This window comes from Anser anser (assembly GCF_964211835.1).
Source record: "Anser anser genome assembly, chromosome: Z".
NCBI classification, from domain to species: domain Eukaryota; kingdom Metazoa; phylum Chordata; class Aves; order Anseriformes; family Anatidae; genus Anser; species Anser anser.
Window position 1 is genome coordinate 18314382 of NC_139723.1, and position 20176 is coordinate 18334557.

Below are 20176 nucleotides of genomic sequence, written 5' to 3' on the forward strand. Positions count from 1 at the left end.
CAGCTGGCCTGGATGTTGCTGTTGGTGTGCTAGGCCAGGAGAGGGACACACGGTCCACAGCACTTTGAGATGTGCCATCCTGAGGTGCTTGGGTGTTCACAGTGCCTGTCCAAGGGAGCCGGATGTGAGGGGTGCTGCTGGTGGGGTTTGTCCTCCAGACGTAGGCAAAGCACTTGGCGCCTTTCCATCCACTGCCAACACTAAAACGAAAATGGTGAATGAGAGGGAAAAAGCTGGACGGCTTGCTAGGGAAGGCTTAATAGTGGGTGGATGCATTTCTGTGGTGCTGTGGTCTTGTGTATATATGGTTGGGTTTTATACCTGCTAGAATATGAAGGGTTTTTAAACCAAAACATACAAGCCAATTATTAGACCTAATTCTTGTTTACCCTTCATAAAGTGAGAGATGCAAAAAGAACATTGTAAAATGTTATCCTGATATATTTAATAAGTGGAAAAGGCTTACAGAAAGCATCTTTTTCTTTAATATAATTTTATGATAATTATTGTCAGGCTAAGCCTGGAAACAGGGGCACTTTTTCTTTTTCAGTAGCAGCATTCTACCAGTGTAAGTTACTGCTCAATTTCACATGAAACTGCATCCTAACCTGCAGTGCTTGCTGGTGATAAAATATGTTGTGGTTATTGTAGAACATAGCAGGAATAATAACACAGTTGATTTCCTCGCTTGCTTCATGTAAAAAATATGCTTTATTTACAGGAAAAAAATCACGCACTGGAATGTCCTACCATTTGCTTCTAATATGTGGGTCTTGTCTATTTTATTGATTCGCTTCTTAAGTTAGACTTCAGAAAGTTTTTGGAAATGCAAAATTATCCCTTTTTTTTATTGTAACACAGTCTTTGCAGAGAAGTAGGGTTCTGGACATCTTTTTTCCTCTCTATCAGCGCTCTCAAAGGCAAGACAGGTCTTTTCAGTGCAATAACCTAGCCAGTAACAGGCAACTGTGAGTTAGCAATGCAGTTGCATTTTTAAAAGAATGCATTTTTGAATACAGGCTGGAATTCTCACATGCTGTGTTTAATATGGAATTTCTATTACTAAATTACTAAAAGCTTTACAACAAAAGAGAAATATTTTATTATTTTTAACCTGAAACAGACTAATGCATATGGAGGTAAAGCGTAAGCAAAAGGTCACACAGCAAATTGACATTAAATTCAGGAACAGAATCCAAGCACTGTCTACTGGGATGCAGGATTATCTTAGTTCTTCTCAGCAGCGGGGACCAAGGATATTTATAACGTGTGTTGCAACAGTTGACGCAATCCGAACTATTCTTATGCTATCAGATACTCTGAAATAAAAAAGTAAGTATGTCTGAGACACTGCCAAAAACTCAAAGCGAGAAATCCACACATCCTTTTACTGTCTTTAATTTTGTGCTGTAACCATTATGCAGGTCTGGACTGCATTATTGCAGTTTACTCCTTTGTTTTTTATCTGGCAATACAGAGATGGTACACACAGCAGACTGGTGGGTGAGTGGATGAGTGGGTTTTGACAATTATGGTGTTTATGGCACAGTTAAAAACAGTGTAAGTGAAACTTCAGATTTGCATCTCAGTATGGCCGTATTATGTAAAATCAGGTTTTATGGAAAGAGTACCTTAGAAACGAGGGAAGAGGTGGGCAGAGGATGGAGCTGGGCTAGTCCTGAAATTGCTAGTTTGTGTTACTTTCTTTTCTCTTAACAGCTGGTGTCATGCTGCACATTTGTGCCTACAGCGGTTTGACAAACATACCGGCGTTGTTTGAGCTTCATGTGGCACAGGAGTTCTGGTCTGACATCAGAGAACAACTGGGCATCGATTTTAGAGCGGACTTAACCTAGTACATAATCCTGCTTTTCGTGTCTTTGCATTCCAGGCAGACTTCTTTATTATTTGAATCATTTATTACCTAACACTCTTTTCAGAATAACAAAGCTATAGAAGATACTTCACATGGAGGAAGATTCTCTATGTAGTGGGAATCTTCATGCATTATTGTTCATCGTACATCTGTAGTTTGGCTGTTTAATGTCATCATAGGATATACAACTTGCTTGTTGAAAGCAAAAGGCTTGTTTATATTTTTAGGCTTTATTTGTATTTTCTTAATTATTATTTTTTTTCTTACCATCAGGGGATTACTTCATTCCTTGTGTTCCATCAGCCCAGTAGTGGTCTGGGTTATTAAATCACGTCTGTGATACTCCTGACCTTGGAAAAGTCATAAAAATTTCAAATGCCCTCTGCTCTTCTCCCATGTCACTTTAAAGGGCTGACCTAATGGGGCAAACGAGAGGGAGCAGAAAGAAATATGCTTCATGGATAATTAAAATATATATTTTTTTTCCTTCTTGGTGTTACATTTAGTTTAGAATAATTCATTTGCATTTTGAGAAGCCAGGTTTTGTAATTCAAATAACCTAGGTAACCCAAATTCTGCATTTGGAATGTTGGTTTTAATAATTGACATTTATATTCATTCCCAGAACACGTTTTGGCCCTTTTACAGAAGTGACACAGAAATAAGGCTTCCTCAGTGCCACAGTTGTTAAGAACACAGTACAAAATAAAAATGTTTTTGTGGAGGTGATGCAATAGCTGTCTGTTGAGGAATACTGCTTTATGCTGTCCTGGAAGATAGTTTTTAATAGGTGCTTAGAGGGAGTAAGCCCTTGTTTCATGAAGTTTGAGTATTTGAAAAGAGGATACGTGGTTAAGGGAAGCTATGAATGCTGTGGCAGACTGTTAGGTTAAATTAACAGTTTTCTGAGAGGAAGAATATTTTTAATACCCTTTCATTATCAAGGAACCATAAAACAGAGGGAAGTCAGAGCAAAATTTGTGTGCGCAATGGAGATACCCAAATATAACTACTTCCCTGGAAAATCATATGAGTACTCCATTGAGTGGAATAATTGCATGCAGCACTGGCTCAAAAGAAAACAGTTGTCTCTTGTTTACCCCTTTACTGTGGCCTCTTCTTTTCAGCTGCAATTACATAATGTGTTAAAATCAACTGAAGTGCATTACTGGAGGACACATGCGGAGACTTTTTTTTCCTTAATCAAATACTACAGTTTAACAGCAAAGACTGCATAAAATATTTTAGCATGGTACTGCTTCAGTTTAATGTTCTAGTTCTTGCTGGTATACATGCACCCGCCTTTGCACACCTTTTGTTTTTTTCTAGTAGTGGTAATGTAAAAGGTTAAGGAACATTTTCACCTAGAACTGTGAGTTTCTGATGAACTCCCATTTTCCCATAGCAATTTTAGTAACCACACGCTGTTTTACTGGAAGAGTGGCTTGAGGATATTGCCTGATCTCTCTACCTCCCATGGTAAACCTTCTGTTTGTTTTGTGAATTTAGTAGTCAGAGGTGCGTGATAAAACTTGCCATCTCTTACTTAATGACACTTCACAGCCAGTAAGATTGCCAAAATGCTGTACAACTTTGCTTTTTACTACATTAAACAACACGGAGGAACAGATCACAACAATTATTTTCTGTCCTAATCCCTCGTATCGACTGAAGCATTTAAGTCTATAAATAGATATGTACAATAAAGTAAAAGACTTAAATGGAGGAAAGAACATCTTCACAGCTCCAAACGGGTCTAAAGAGAGGAAAAAGTGCAGAAAGACCCTAGTCAAGAAAATGGAGGTTTTCAGCTGAGTGAAACATGAGTTTCATGGGGGGAGGAAAGGTTAAGCTGTATTTATCATAGTAGGTTTTACTGGAAATAATCTTTTTTCCTGGCAAAATTACACCAGGGGAACAAGCTGAAACTAAATGTTCTGTTTTCTCTAGTGATAATAGTTAAAAAGTAGAGACACTTAAAATAATCTGTGTGCTGTTTTGGAGAGAACAGTAGTTTGTCAAAGGTTTATAACTTTTAATAACTGGCTGACCCACCAGCATCTTTGATGCTTTAAGGGTAAGGGGGCAGTAGTCTTCCTCAGATACCAAAATCACTTGCAGTATCAATGGTTTTCTTTTTGTTATGGAGTTTATGATTTCCCCCATGTCTTTTGGTTTTCAGGAGATGTATTTCACAGCGTAGAAACACTTTTTGAAATACCGTCCTACCCCTACACCTCCTTCACGAAATTAGTCAGGCGTTGAGCACTAAGGTGTAACACTTGCTTTTGTGTCCCTTTACTTCTATTTAGGTTTGGAAACTTTTCCAAAAAACCATCATCATATCAGAGAATCCCAGAACATGGTGCTCTAATTTCAGATTCCTGCGTGGAGCCTGTATACCTTGCCATGAAAGCAGCGCACAGCTCAGTGGAACTTGGAGTTACAAAAGCAGATGTGCTTTTGGGGGAGAGAAATGCAACAGATGTGTGAAGTGCTTATAGTGCAGCAGGTTTCAGTATGTTTTAATGTGAATTTTTCAATTTGCTTTTTTCTCCTAGGGTTTCAGATGAGAATCTTAGGTTTCATTTCTTTCAACAAGAAGTGAGCTCTTTTTGAACTGAGACCGAAGTGCCTCTCCTTGTTGTCCAAAAGGACAGCCTTCACCATGGTTACCAGATAGAAATATGAGAACTTGCACACTTGTTTGCAGTGCTTCTTTTGAGTGCTGATACCCGCATTGCTGTTACTGGATTACTCATAAGGATTAATTCTTTGTTGGAAAACAGAGAATCTTTTCTTGAATGAAGAAAATGGTGGGTAAAAAGAAATACATAAAATTAAAATAATTCTGACTTACAAAAATTGAAGCTTTCAGATCTGAGATTCTGACTGCAGGTTACCACTGATTTACTTCAAGAAAGAGAAGAAATTATTAGAATATGTTTATAAAGTATGTTAATAAATGTTTGAAGATTTGAGCATTGTGATGCCTGGGAGTTCATTAAAATACGAAAACCTAGCTGGACAGCTACTTAAATGTTGTGCAGGTCCAGGTTTTATATAACTATCTGTTATTTTCATTTCCAATTTTAAATGATCATAAGTATTTTAAACTGTAAATCTATACAAGAAAATCTGTTCCACTGGCATAGGGTAGTCATTTTGAAAGAAATATCTGCATTGTAATCTGTCAAGATGGTATTGAAAAAATAGTCCCCAATGCTCTTAAACCTTCACTGAAAAATAAACAACAAATCACTCAGTATTTTTTAAAAAGGGAAAATAAAAAGGGTCTTAAAAATGCAAATGTTTGTGTCAAAGTATGGAAAAATGATGCATGGAGCTTTCATAATCTAACAAAAATCCATGCTCTATTTTCTTCTGCCCATTAGAGTTTCTTCTACTTGTATTTTATGTTTAATTAGGATTAATCTTGTGAAGCGTAAAACTGTATCTTGGGGTCCAAAGGACTTAGGTACTGTATGTTTGAGGTGTGCGTGGAAAGTACTGAACAATACATAACGAAAACTGCATGTACCATTCACTCATTTCAGTGCAGCTATTTGCAGTTAGGGACCAGTTTTATTCTGGAGAGCACTTGTTCATGCTTTCACCTTTGTGTAGCAGAGAACTCCCTTCTGTTTCATTAATGCCTGTTACAGCCGTTTTCTCCTTGTTTGAGCCATTGCTGTCACTACCCTACAGGCCATAAAGCATTAAAAAGCAAACTTTATCATCCCACACCATTAAAATTAGGGAAGAGAGAATATTGTATTTAAAATGTTCCTGTTTAAAATACGTTCAGCACAATTAAAAGTTGGTTGCTAATCAAAGTGTAAGGCTTCAGTGCACAGAAAATAAAATTAACTCCAGAAAAAAGCAACACATGCAGCAAAGCCACTTTCAGGCAGTCTTATCAACACACCTAAGCTGCTTATCTTAGTGTCCGCCTTTTGTGTACAGTTGTCTCTTACTTACTTCTTCCAATTAGTGTAATGATTTTCTAAATGCCTGTAAGCATTGGTTGCTGTATGTTAGAAAATTAGTCTGCTACAGTGTACCCAGCTGAAATACAGTTATAGGTTCGTAAGCTTTTTTCTATTGTAGCATGTTCTACAGTATTTCAACTTAATTAGTTTCAGAACTCTGTTTAAAAGAACACAGCTATATTCTGTGTCCATTGAAGCCTTTTCATTGCTTTGAAGTTTTCAGTATCTAAAGAATGGAAAGGAAAATGCTTCATAAAGTTCTGCAACAAAAATAGAATAATAAACATACTTTATAAACTCTACAGTGAAAGAAGAAAGGGTGTTTTTGCAAGTTATTTCAGTTTCATGAGTATTTTTTAGGGTTAAATCTTTGACTTCTACATTACTCTTGTTAACAGTGAATAATAAAATAATCTTGTCAAATACAGTGGACAATTCAGTGTTCCAATACAACAATGATTGTGATTTGGGTTTTTAATGTTCTTTTTGTGGATCTTACTCTAGGTTAATTTACTATCAGTTATGCATTTGTTGGAATATGATTGCATGCTGTATTTTGATAGGAAACACAGCAGCAGCTCAAACACTTTTGATTTTAGTTTTTTTTTTTTTTCTTATATATATAAGCAATATCTCGATGTTCCTAGAAAAATCTCATAGCTTCCAACTCAAATTTTATATTATGTGTAAGGAGGAAAGATCATTGAAGCTTATGCTTTGAAAAGAGGTATCCTGAAGAGTGAGGCTTTTCTTAATAACATCCATAAAGCGGGGGGTATTGAGTATATTTGTTTTTTATTTTTCTTTTTATTGTGCAATTTACCTTTGCACCAAGCTACTTGTTACCAAATGGCTGTCATCTCCATCAAGGGTTGTAGTGTAGGATTACTAAAGTCTGGATGCTGTTTGCAACTCATCATTCATCTCCGTTCTTTATCTCTAAAGCATCCCACAAGTCTTCAGGCCAGAGGGTTAGACCTTGACAGATGTTTTAGGATGCATCATGCAGTCCAGTCAACTCCCTCATCAGAGTGAGGTCACTTTTCTGGAGCTTTCTGTGGCTTGGGTGGTGTGCTGGAGGGTTCTTCTGGGTGGTTGTTGTCTGTGCTTTTAAACAGTGCTCTTTGCTGCAGCTTTCCTGCTCCTGGGATGAGTTTTCTTTCCTCTTCATTCTATCTTGAGAAGAAGGAGTAGTAAGAAGGAAGTGTAGCAGTAATATATGTTTTACTTAAGGCTAAGTACTGGAACCATGACATTAGTAGTACTTGAGACTTGTGCTTTATTACAGATTGCCATGTTGGTCTTGGAGAAAAAGGACATACTGATTTTTTTCTGGGTATGTGATATGCGAAAGTTATTAAAAGACTCCTTCAGGTGGAGTAGTGGGAGAACATGGTGCTTTACTGTACATTCCTACAGCTTGTCACAAACTAACATTTCATTTATGCAGTAGCTTTATCTGGAGATAAGTAATTTATTTTCCTGAAGTTGAGTAGTGAAATAGTGTATGTGAGGGACTATGGGAAGGCAGGAACCTTGCAAATTACAATGGAGTTGCATGCTGTAGGCAGCTCGTCACAGTTTGTTGATGGTCTGCTTCAAATCAGAATTTTGGGCAGAACAAATTACTTCTACAAAAGAGAACCCCTGACTGACAAGTTGCCGAAACGGTGTCAGTTTAATGGTCATCTTGGGATGTCAACATCTATCTTTAGGGAGCCAGTCCGAGACTATCTGTTACATATCCACTAACGGTTGTTGACTATTAATGATTTTGGGCAATGTTAACCAGTTACAGAAGTCTTGAATCACTGAGAAAATGAGGCAAATGGAATAAAACACAACAGAGTGGAGCTCACTCCTGGAACTCTGCAGATCCATTCTCTAATTTAACTCATAGTAAATTCCTACTTTGATTTCCACAAGATAGAGCATACACGTAGCAGGAGTTTTAACCTTGTGGTTGTTTTTTTATAAGGTCTAATATTAAACAATGTATTTTCTTCTAGTACTGTCTTTATGATTTCTGTCACTTGCTAAAAATGCCTTGTATTTTCTTGGAATTTTAGGAGTTACGCAAAGAATTATTACATTTTCAATGTCACATTTGATTTAGAAGTTTGCTGTATTGTTTTTCTCAGTCTTCCTTTTTTGAAAGACTTTGACATTAAAATAAAAACTCCTATCTTGATCTTTCAAAACTAATGAGCAAACCCTACTGGGAAGATAATACATGGTCTTTACACCAACAAGAATTTTATTCCCAGGTCAGCAGCAGGAAAAATTACAGTGAAAAATGAAATCAGTAGTATTACTCTTTTTTTTTTTAAAGATGATTTTGAAGTGGCAATTTTTAGGAAAACAAGATCATTAAAATTATCATTATTTCTTCATTTGTTGCCACAAAATCCTTAATAATGCTAATTAGTGAGCCAACTACATGAAATAATCATGTAATTTTTGTAAATGAGTGATTTTTAGAGAACCAGTAAAAATATTGGTGCCTGCTGAGATTATTTTGTACTTTCAAAGATGACTAAAATATATTTAAGCAAACAATACCATTTAGCCTCATATGACAAATCACAAACTGAAAGAGAGAGGTCAATGCTGAAGACACTTAATATGCCTGTTATATGTGAAGGGCTGTGTGCCCGTAGAATTGAAAAGGAATCCAGCACGTATGCTGCTCAATCTAATTATAACGTTACAGATGGCCATTACATAAGGAGTGTCTCTAAATCAATATCGTCCATGCAGAGAGACTTCTAAGTATACCCGATCCTGAAAGAGCAGCAGCTCTCTATTTCTCTCCAGGAACACAGCTCTCAAAGCAGCAAGGTGCATATTCCCTTCCAAGTTACCTTACACCATCATCATCTTTCTTATACTGGCTGGTATGAGGATTGATTTTTTACAGTTGATTTTCTCTCCCTGACCACCATGCTGTTTCCTTTAACATATATATTTTTTTACTTTTTATTTTCTTGATTTTTACTGTATGCATGCATCAGGACTGGGCTGCATAATAGACAGAAGCAGCTGCACTTTATTGAAAATGAACGACATGCCCTACTAAAGGTCGTCTTGTTAGAAGTGAGAATACAATGATGCAAAGACTGTGATGTGACTGAATTCAGCTGAAAGGAAATAAATCTAGCCAGAAAGAGAATAACATACAGAAGCCATAACTGCCTGAGTGAAATTTGGCTCTAACTGCCTTTGAGAACTGGCACTGAGTTTTCAATAACAGAAATAATGAGGACCAGTGTGTTAGCGCGATATCTCCAAGTGTATGCTTTAGCAAACTGGAAGGAAACGCAACCTCTTAGCTGTTAATATGATCAATACGACAGTGGTAGAAATTGGTGAGAATAATATACAATTTAAGTGAAGTCGAGGGCTGATACAAGATTAGACATGAACTGAATCTATCCTATTTTCAAACTGAATGAAAATGCCCCCACTCCATCCATAGACCTTTCATATCTGGCTGGAAAGAGTCTAAAGAAGAGGCTTGCTGTTCTGTCAGTGCAGTTCATGTGTTAAACTAAGGTTGCACAGTAGTGTCCAAACCCCATTACTATCCACATATAAAACACAAAAACACATGCTAGTTTTACATCTGAATCTGCATGCCGGGTTTGTCTTCTACAGGGCTTTCCACCATTTTAGGCTATGCATGTGCTTGCCTACAGATGGCTCTGTAAGAATTGTGGAGGATTTGAACACAAGGTATTTCGGACATGCCTGTAGTCTGATTTGCTGGATGCACATTCATAATCTAGCCAGACTAATATAAATAACTAGTGTGCCAGATACCTCCGAATTATTGCCAAGGAATGCCACTGCTAATGTGTTCTGGATTTCTGGCTGTGAATCTTTCATAACATATGGCTTCTCACAGCATTATGCTCTTCCTTAAGAAACATACAACTTTTGGGTAGGACAAACAGTATTTTGGAGTTCACTGCCCGTGTTTGGAAATAATAGCTGTTCTGCTGGAGTGCTGACTGTAGGTTCATATAAATATTGCATATTTAGTATATAGATTAGACTGGCTGGATTTAGGTGTGGAATGGATTGTGGTAGAGCTTGTCAAGCTACGATGCAATCTTTATTCACGTGCATGATTGTAACTGGTTCTGGTTAATGGTGAGAAAGGTACTAAGTAAATTGAAGGAAACTTTCTCTTTTCAGGTGTTAACTTTTAAGCAACCCTTTATTTATTTTCAAATGGGAGCCTTATTTTAAAAATTCATTGACTTTTAGTGTTTAAATACTAAAATTCATCACTGGTAAAATGTAGTTTCCGTGTTAGCAGTTAGTGACATGACAAAGTTACGTGTTTCAGTAATGACTGAACACTTAAGTTGATCAGGTTACTGGGAGCTTGCTTACTTTGAACATTGTGGTTAGAGTGGTTGACTAGTTGATTTAGTTTGCTCTATAGTGCAGCACGGAACAGATGTTAGCTTATTACCAGCTTTCTGTGGAGACTGCAATGTAAGGATGGAGAAAAGAAACAAGCAGGGGCAGACTGGTTAATTACGTAAAACAGCATGATCTATAAAGTTGCTCTTTCACGTTGCTGTATTGGGATGTACTGCAGATGTTAAAATATTCTAGCTTTTTGCTTAAGGCTGACAAAACTGCTTTTACACCTTTACGTATACTAGTGGTTATGTCAGAAAACATTAGTGTTTTAGTGTTTGGGTAGAGTCCCCGAGCTGAGGAGTACATCAGAGTGAAGAGGTTTTATAGGAAAGTGCCTGCACATAGACTTGTGCCTCTGCTCTATACATAGAAAAGGAGAAAATGTAAAAGGAATGACAGTCATAAAAATGGTCTCTTAGCTTGGAATACTGATAAGGTACAAGCCTGTAGAAAATAGGACTGCCAGGGATATTCTGGCCTTCGCTGACAGTGCCCATAGATTTTGTACATTATAATTCTTATTATGGATTAAAGATTAGATTTCTGTAGACTATAATGCTGTGGAATACCCTACAAAAATGCCTCTTGCTGCTCTGGTGTTTCTTATCCCTATTGCTTCTGGTGAAAACTGCTTCAGGATTTTGTTCACCTGATGATGAGTAGTTCAGTTTCTAACTGTGCTTGTTAATATCCACTTTGTGTGCCTGTATTGTCTGTAGCTTTAGAATTTTTTCCTTCCCCTTTCTTACATCCCTGATTTATTTATAGAGAGCACTCTTATTGCCTCTCAGCCTTCGTTTTACTAGGCTAATTAAGCCAGGCTCTGTTAGTATTCTCTTTGTACTAGCTTCTCTTTGCTTCCCTGGTCGTTCTAATAGTTTTTCCCTGCACTTGCTTCAACTTGAAGTCATGTTTTTTTGAAGGTAGTGACCATAAAAGTTTGCAGAATTCCAGTTTAAATCTTACCAGTTCCTTGTAAAATGGCTTTAATATGTTTCTTTCTCTACTGAAAATGCCTCCCTTGATACAGACACAAATTACAGTTGCCTTTTTCACACTGCATCTCTCTGACAGTTTGTATTCATCCTGATTGATTAATACATCCAAGTCATTCTCCTCCTTTGTTATTTCCAGCTGATGATCCTCCAGCTTACAGTAGAAATTCTTGCCGTTCCCAGAGTGCTTGACCTTGACTTTGTGCTATTGCATTTTGTCATTACTATCACTTTGGTCCTCCAAGGCGATTCAGTTCTTGCAATGTGATGTTCTGTTCTTCCTCTGTATTGACAGAGGTTCCAATTTTGCTTTTAACCAGCATCAAGTTTCATTACTGTGATCCAATTTTTTGCTCCATTTTGGTTATAAGGTCAGTTCTCAGAATGGTTTGTGAGGATTTCTTCTCTTAATCTCATTCTAGCCCAACGGTTTCCTTCCACACTGCAGCCCCACTTCGTCTTGGTAAAGCCCTCAGTGTTTTGCACTAAACTTGATCTTCTCTGTCTTAGTTACTAGTGTCCATGAAGTTTGGTGTTGCAGCACTTGGAGAAGTCCCATTGTTAAGACGTTAATTTCAGTGATCTAAAGTGTTAGTTGCCTCCACAGTATAGGATGCTAGCCTGGACTAACTAAATGCAGCCTTTCTTGTTTGGTGTAGAGTCTGCCCATTAAAACACTGTGTGACTTGGTGAGAATGCCAAATGAAGAAAACGAAGTTCTTCAGCGTCAAAGGAACGCTCCGTTAGTGGCTCCTAGCAGTCTCTATGAATATCTTTTGAACTTTCTTGAATGTAAAAAGTGCTTGCTTATAAGCACAGGCTTACTGTCTAGGCCTGCTTTTAAAAAATGTATTAGGCGAGTAATTGAGGACCCTGGTGATACTTCGTTTTTGGATTCTAAAAATTAATGTATGGACTAAGAACTACATTGAATTCTGTTTGTGCTTGCTGCATGCTGTGAGAAAGAGGTGAAGGATTTTATTAAATTTTTGTGAGATGCTAAGTTTTCCTCTTTATGATGAAAAAGAATTTCAAAGGTATTACCAGAAAAAAAATGAAGTGATACTTTTCTAACAGGCTAGTCTTGGGATTACAGGGTATCTTAATGAAGTAGAGTACTCGAACCTGCTCTTCTTGCACAAAAGCATCCTCTACAAATTTGCTCGAGAAAGTCTGAAGCGATGTCTGGCTTCCTTACCCGACGTGATTGTTAGACATAAATCCTATGTGTCAATCTCGGTAGCCTTCATCTTGATAGTACCTGACTGCCTCCTTTGTATTTAAAAATAGAAATGACAGACTCTCTCCCCCTCCCTTTTTAGCTTGATTAGTTCATAGCTGCAAGCGTGAGGCACTTGAGGGAAAAGCTAAATTGAAGGGTTGAGGCTCCAGCTCTGAACATAGTTAGGATCCATTGTTCTTACCCCAGGAGCGAGCACTGCTGTCCTTTGTTGAAGCCCCATGAAAGTCTCATGGCCGAGCTCCATGCGGGCCGTCAGCTCACCGGTGCAGAGGATCAGAGGATCAGAGGGTGGTCGTGGCTGTGGTCACAGCGCTGTGAGCAGCACAGGGGGAAGCAGACCCCAGGGCCGGAGCGGTGGAGGAAGCTTAGAGCTGCCCTCAGAGTGCACTGAAGCATCTGTCAGAGCAGGGCACAATGGGTGCCCTCGCATCCAGGCTTTCTAGGTGGCAGGCTCACTTGTTTGTGGGATGGGTTTTTGTTAATAATTTTGTTAGCATTTGCTTTCCACCGCTACGACTGAAGTAATTGATGGTGGAGGTCAGAGGTATGTCACACAGCGTGTTTGTGCCCCGCTCCTGGATAAAGAAGTGTGTGAAAGCGTGTTGGTTAGAGATAGGTGCGAGTGACTTTCTGCTGTTTCTGTCGTAGCGTTCAGTGACACCACTGAAAATGTGTGATGCTCTGCAGCAGTGAAGAATTCATTCTTTTGTTGTTCTGGAGAATATACACGCGCCTATGAAACACCCATTTCTGTGATTATTTAACAGGAACTGGTGGTATCGTTTTTTAATAAGAAAAAAGACTCGGATTTTAGTGGGACTTAATATTATATAAAGGGAAAAATGTAGGAATTCCTATCGGCATGCAAATCTCTCTTCTTCCTATAGACTGCCTTGATCCTGTCCGTAGCAAACAAAATGTGTGATTTGTCCTTTTCCATTATTCCTCACTCTTATTTTTTAACACTGAAAATAGCACTTAATATTACAGTCTGGCTTTACTCAACCTTATTATTTCTTCACTTTTTTTTTAATGATCTTAAGATTTTTTATTGGGGAATAGTGCTGTGATTTAACATAAGAATGCTAGTAATTTGTGGTCTAAGAGAAGAAATATGCAAACTGTTGATAAACTTGCTCATAAACCTCACTAATACTCTGAATTCTGTATATTACAAAAAAAAAGTTAATGCAGGGTTTTGTTTTTTTTTGAATAACTGAAGCTATGTAAAAAGATGTATTTTAATCTTGATACCATCAGTGTGTGCAAATGCAGTATGTCTTAAGGTCTTTGAGGAACCTTATATATAAGTATAGGAGGGAAGCGTTTAAAAACAAGACAGATCAGATAAAGAAATAATGCATCTCTCTCTGTAAGTGTATACACACACACACACACATACACATACAAAGTCTGTGTCTGTTCCTCAGGCCTCGTGCAAGTACGCTGTTTTCTTTGTGGCATCAGAAAGTCTTTAAGTAACTGTGTATTGCTGCACCTCTATATTGAGAATTCTTCTACTCAGAGCAGAGTGTGATGCTTCAGCGCTGTGTTAGCAATTATGAAATGCAATCCAAAGAGAGAGGAGATAAAAGAAAAGAACTTGTAAATTTTCTCATGGGAGATAGGGCCCAGAGCACAATGGGGAAGGCATTACAGTGACGCCAAACAAACTTCTGGGGCATTCAAGCTCAATTTAACCTCCAATAGTAACCCTGCCTTTGTGAAAACACTCCCAAGTGTAGCAGGGAGTGAGCCTGGCCAACCGTGTCTTCAGACAAGTTTGTTTTAGCCAGTGGAATTGAATGTTAATAGATTAATTTGGAAATCTACTCAACCTGAAATTTCATTTAATAGAAAAAATGCAGAACTGTAATATGACTTAGGCTGGAAGTATTTATTTTGATAAACTCTTATGATGCTGCACCTTAATAACCCTCTCAAAGTGGTTTGTCTAAGCCTTTGTATATCTAGGTTTCAGACCGACAAAGGCATTTAAGTAATAGGGTGGTCCAGTGTTACAGAAACACTCCTGTGCTGTTCAAAACCCAAGGTAAAAAGTAGAGTTCTCGAGCCCATACTATCAGTGAGTCGTCACTACATTTCGTAGGCATAGATAGGCTTTATTTTTTAGTGTTTCAGATGCACTGGGAATTAAGGCACAAGTATGTAAATGTGGGGTTGCTTTTTTTTTTCCTCTCTTGCAGCTGTGAAATTTGACATCTGTTTCAGTTTCTCTTTTTTTTTTTTTTTCCCAGTTGAGAAGGCAGTAGTGACATTAGACCTGAGCACCCGAAGATCTCTTAAATTACTTTTAAGAGATTAACTTCTTCTTTGCTGTGATGTACTTGAAGGTGATTATTTTGTATTGTTATTTAGTTATGCTCGAGCGAGGGGAGCTGAATTAATCCTGTTTGGTAGTCACCACTGTTTGCAGTGAAAAACAGGATGGACCAATATCCCTTTTTAATATAGTAACGTCTTGAGTCCTGATAAATTGCGTCTAGATCATAAAACGAAACTCAGGAGAATCATGGATAATGAAGAAGACAACTTGCAAATCAAATGCTTTGAAAAAAAAAAGAGTAAAGTTAGAGTTTAAAAGTTAAAAATAGTGGGTGCACAGAAGACAGACTTTCTCATCAGTAGGGGGGAAATGGAAGTGGGACTGCTGCAAGAAGATTTATTTCTACTCAAAACCCATATGCTGAGGAAAAACCCAGCTGAGTGGGTAGCTTGCAAAATTCGGGAGCTTAGTTTGGTCCTTTAAGAAATTTGAAAGGTATTTTAATTCCCATGAGAATTTGAGATTACAAAACACAACTAACTTCCTAGAGTTATTTTTGTGGGAAATTTATACTGTTCTAGCTCAGAAGGGGAGGCTGACTGTGTTTTTTTGGGACTGTTAGAAAACCTAAGTGCTACCACTCTTTAGGTAGCTGGGGGAGGTTATCTTTCTGTCTAATCCTAGACAGACAGAAGAACCTAGTATTTAAAATATTAACCATCATAACTCTATTCATAAAATCCACAGGAAAAAAAAGCTCTACAGCATGTACATACATTTTTATTCTTCATTTGGCAGGTCTCTTAATCTGTATTGGCCTTGGTCTTATTTTCCAATGACTATGCCAGTTGACATTTCATAGATTATTTACATAAATATTTGGTAAAGAGAAATATGTTTCAGTGAAATTGCTGAAATGACCTCTTCAAAGTTAACAAGCCTTATGAATAGATTATGATTGTAGGTTTGTATGTTTTAATTTCATCTAAGTTCAATTCATTGTAAATTCAATATGCAGACAAAAAGTCCCCGCTTATACAAAAAGAGTTAATAAGAGTCAGTCTAGCACCAATGTATTCATTTTTAGATGTGTTATAGGTATATTTTGTGTATGCATTCTGGGCTGACCATATGGCTCAAGTATTCATTAGTACTTTAGATATTTAAACACTTGGTACTTGTAGACACTGTTAAACATTCCTATATAAACATCCTGCTTTTAAATGCTGAAAGAAAAAAAGACTAGCTTCCAAGTTGCTCAGTAAATTATTGAAATTAATCTAGTTATGTGTTACTTACTGATTCTGCAATGCACTGTAAACTTAGTGTCATGATTACTGTCTGCCATTCAGTTGCTGCAACTGGAAGTGATGTAATTTCATCTTTCTATCACAGAATTAGATGCAACTACTTATTTTAATTGAGTTCATTACTTGACATAGCTGAAAAGAGCTTCTAGTTTGATTGCAGGGCATTAACTACTTTTTAAGGTTTTATTTTAATTCACTAATTTCAAAGTTCATACGTTACTTGAGGACTGAGTTATGCAGAGTCAAATTGCACCGATGTTTTTTCACAAAGCCTTTAGAAGCTTATGTCTTAGCCATGATTTGCAGAAGTTAGAGGAGCTGCTCTAGTGTTACCGATACTTTGCAATTGCCTCGTAGTGAAAGATTCCTTTAAAAATAATCAACCTCAAAATTTGTTTTGAGCCTTCAGGACTTTAAAAACTGCTTTAAAATTTATAAAAGTGTCTCTGTAAATCATGACTAAGGCATATCTTTATGCATTGCCTATATGTGACATTGGAAGAAGAGAGATATTTTTTTATTGGTATCACTTATATAACAGAATATAATTCTGAGTACAAAAATACTGATAAATTGACTTTTGGAGAGCATCAGCAGCTTTTAGGTGTTAATTGCAACTCTAGGTATGTAATTTCAGACTCGAAGCACCCTTAGAGAATCCTTACGTTAATAGGATAATAGACTGGTTATCAGCAAAAGATGTGACTGACCTAAAGGTGAAAGGGATTTATCATTTTGAATGAATGAATGCAAACCAATTGTCCAATGTTTTCTGGTCTCATCTTTGACATTTGTTTCAGCATTATGTATTCTTAGTGTAACATGCTAGCAAATTTCAATAAGTTGATCAGTGTTATGTAGGCTTTTCTGCTACTGTCAGTTTTTTGGGGGGTTCAGAAAAAATATTTTGTTTTGCAGTATCAGATTTCTTTCCTCCTTTCCCCTCATAATCAACAAAAATTCAGAAGAAATAAGAGTCTTTATAATTCAGATTCATCAGTATGTGCAAAACAATAGACACCAGACTTTTGTGTCGGGGCAAAATTGCTTGTGAAACTCAAGGTACTTACTTGCCATGGTCGTTTGATCCAAACCACAGCCTTTGTAAATGTCAGCAAAACAAAGGCAGAAGTAAAATGCAACTTGCATGATGCACGTGTTTGAGAAACTGCTGTAGGTAATGACTGTGTTTTTGTTTTTTTTTCTCTCAAATGGATGCTCAACCTTGAGAGACAGTGCACTTGTTTCAAAGTGCTGCTGTTGTAAGAAAGAAGATTCAGCTGTCATTTTGATGAATATCTAATCATGGATTGATGGGGGAGCAGTTTGCAGAATTGATGTATGTTTAATAAATGATCCTGAATTAATTATTCACATAGCATTATAGACTTTAAGGCTACAAATTCGAGCACGCAAGTTAAGAGACTGTGTCTGCTTATAAATATCATAACCCCACAACCCATTGACTACAGGACAATGGGCTGGTTTTTTTGTTTGTTCGTTTGTTTGTAGTGTTTATCTTTTTTGTTGTAGAAGCTGTATAGTGAATGAGGCAAAAGGTAACAAGAAGAGAAGGATCAACTTCATGACTAAGAAATTGGGATGTTCCCTGTGAATTCGTGGGAAAAGCTGAATTGTTTTTGCCAAAAAATAGTTAAGAAAATTAAAAACAAAACCTGATGCAGATATCTGCATGAAAAGTTTTAGCCCAAGTGTTGTTACTTTTGGCAATGTTGCCAAAACTCTCCTGCAAGTAAGTAAAAATAAAATTACGTGTATATTGAGAAAACTGGTATTGGACAATGTGATGCAGAGAACATGGAGAATATAAGGCATAGGTATTTTGAATGTATACTGTATAGTCTTACAGGAAGTTTGTTTATTTATTTCAAAAGGTCAACATATCCCAAGACATTTTTTAACAATAATATTTTGGAATTTTGTCTTAAGTTGTATGTAGGATCTTATATCTTAAACAGAAACTGTTACATTCTGTTCTGATTCTCTTGAATGTCTATCTTTAAACTCGATATATGCCAGTCTGGCCATTTTTGTTAGTTAGTATCTCAGTACTTCTACTATAGGAATTTTATTTGTATAGATGACACTAATGGTTACTCAGAACTTTTGAAAATGAAAGTACCATCTATACCTATATATATAAATTCTGAATTTTAAGTGCAAATGTGATGTGTCTTTTTGAAAGCTCGTTTTTGAGTATGTTCCTTATTGTTTACACCTTTCTCGAAGTTCACCTATAAGATAAAATCTGCAAACTAACAATGATTATCAGTCCTGGACAATGAATACATTTCTAGAACAACCAAACCTTGAGGTGAAGGATTGGTAAATGAGAAATGACATGGATATTCTCTATTTTCATTGTAAACTGTGGCAAGAATCCTGCCTTATAACTTATTCATTTGAACCTTGTATCAACACGGAAAAAAGCTTTCTAAAAGAATTTACTGGATTCTTCTCTAGAGTTTACTGTAATTTGACCAAATACGCAGCTTAGAGTGAGAAACTGTTACCCACTGGGTTGCCAAAGTAACCTGTTGGGGAAAATGCATCATGTTCTACTGAGGTATAATGTTTTGTAGCTAGTGACTAAATTTATAGCACTTCTAAACAGCTTCACAAGAAGTTTCAGAAATATCTGAATACCGTTTTTAACACTTCAAACATGGTTTAAAAAGTAAAGAGCACAAGACTCCTGTTTTTAACTTGCAGAAATGTTTTATTTTTCTTTTGTTTTTAGAATGACAGGATTTTTAAAAAAATCTAATTAGGACATCTTTTTATTTTTATTTTTTTTTCTTTTCATATATGTGTGTGTGTTTTGCTAATCAGAAATAATTGTAGGGACTAAACAGAATCTCAGGTTTTATAAAGCGACTCTGTAGAGAGGAGATTCCATTTTTTAGTTTCTATTTTGATTTGTGAGATATGGGTTTTTAATGTGGTAGTTGTGGAGTATGTATTTTAAATACAAGTCTGTAATGGATTGGAAGTTGATAGTAGTAAAATATTGCCTGATTATTAAAACACTTCTTAATAGATACATATAAATATAGTTGTCTTTCATTTGTTATTTCGTAACTGTTGCACCGCATCTTTCATTTTTATTACTTTTATGGAACAATAAATAACAAAGTTTACAGCTGAAGCAAGATCTTCCTCTGAAACTCTACTCTCTCTCTGCAGACTTTGAGATAATTTAATCTTCATTCATGTCCTCTTCAGTCTTCTGTTATATTTGTTTTCATTGCACCATTTGTTACATTGTTTTAGAGAAAGACTGAAGTTAAATAAAAAAAAAATAATTGAGGTTTCTCCCTACAGAATTAAAAACCCAAATAAATTACAGATAATATACTGAATAGAAGAAAATTAGTGATGCCGTTCTAATCTATACATTGGCATTTTCAGCTGCCCTACCTTTTTTATTTTGGACTCCAGGACAGTGTTTAGACTTAAATTGTATGACATTGCTTATCATAATTTTTCAATTATATTTTGTTTACAGAGATATTCAAAATACAGGCTGGCTAACAAAATTCAACACGTGTTGAATCAGACAAAAATAGTCTTTTTTGTATATAAGATGAATTTTGTAGTGATACCTGACTGCAGTGGCCTTATTGTAGTAACCATACAGCTCTTAGATGTCTAGAGGCACTGTACAGCTATTTAAATTAACAAAAAAAATAGATAAATTTGGTGGTAATAGACTTAAAAGTCACACAAAGACAACAGATAGATAATGGGACGTAGAAGCGTGCATTAGAGGAGAGAGAGGAAAATAGAAGGAGACAGCCCTGGATAGCAGAGTATTATAGGAAAATGAAAAATAGAAGCTGAGTAAATGAAAAGGCAGCTCAACCATAGTACAATTTATATGATGATCTTATAGAAATCCAGGCTATGTTTTTGATCTCTAACTGGTGCAGTCTTGATGCTTGCAATATCTTTGTTTTGAGCAGATTTGCAAAACAGTTGTGTAGACTTTGTTCATTATGCCTTTGTAAACCAT

General features: G+C 36.6%; 1 protein-coding gene across 6 annotated transcripts in view; it reads left to right on the forward strand.

Moving 5' to 3' along the window:
- COMMD10 (COMM domain containing 10) overlaps positions 1–20176 on the forward strand; it is a 104272-nt gene that overhangs the window by 36539 nt on the left and 47557 nt on the right. Inside the window, exons 6-7 of one of the 6 annotated variants that reach the window (XR_014576926.1) lie at positions 1720–14897; positions 17674–19934. The exons of 4 other annotated variants lie outside the window; for them this stretch is intronic. Coding sequence is in view for 1 of the 2 variants with exons in the window: in XM_083818231.1 (XP_083674357.1) it covers positions 1720–1758 (39 nt within the window). In the remaining variant the exon portion in view is untranslated. Of the gene's footprint in view, positions 1–1719; positions 19935–20176 lie in introns of those variants that run through there. One more of the 6 variants, XM_083818231.1, reaches the window with a different exon arrangement.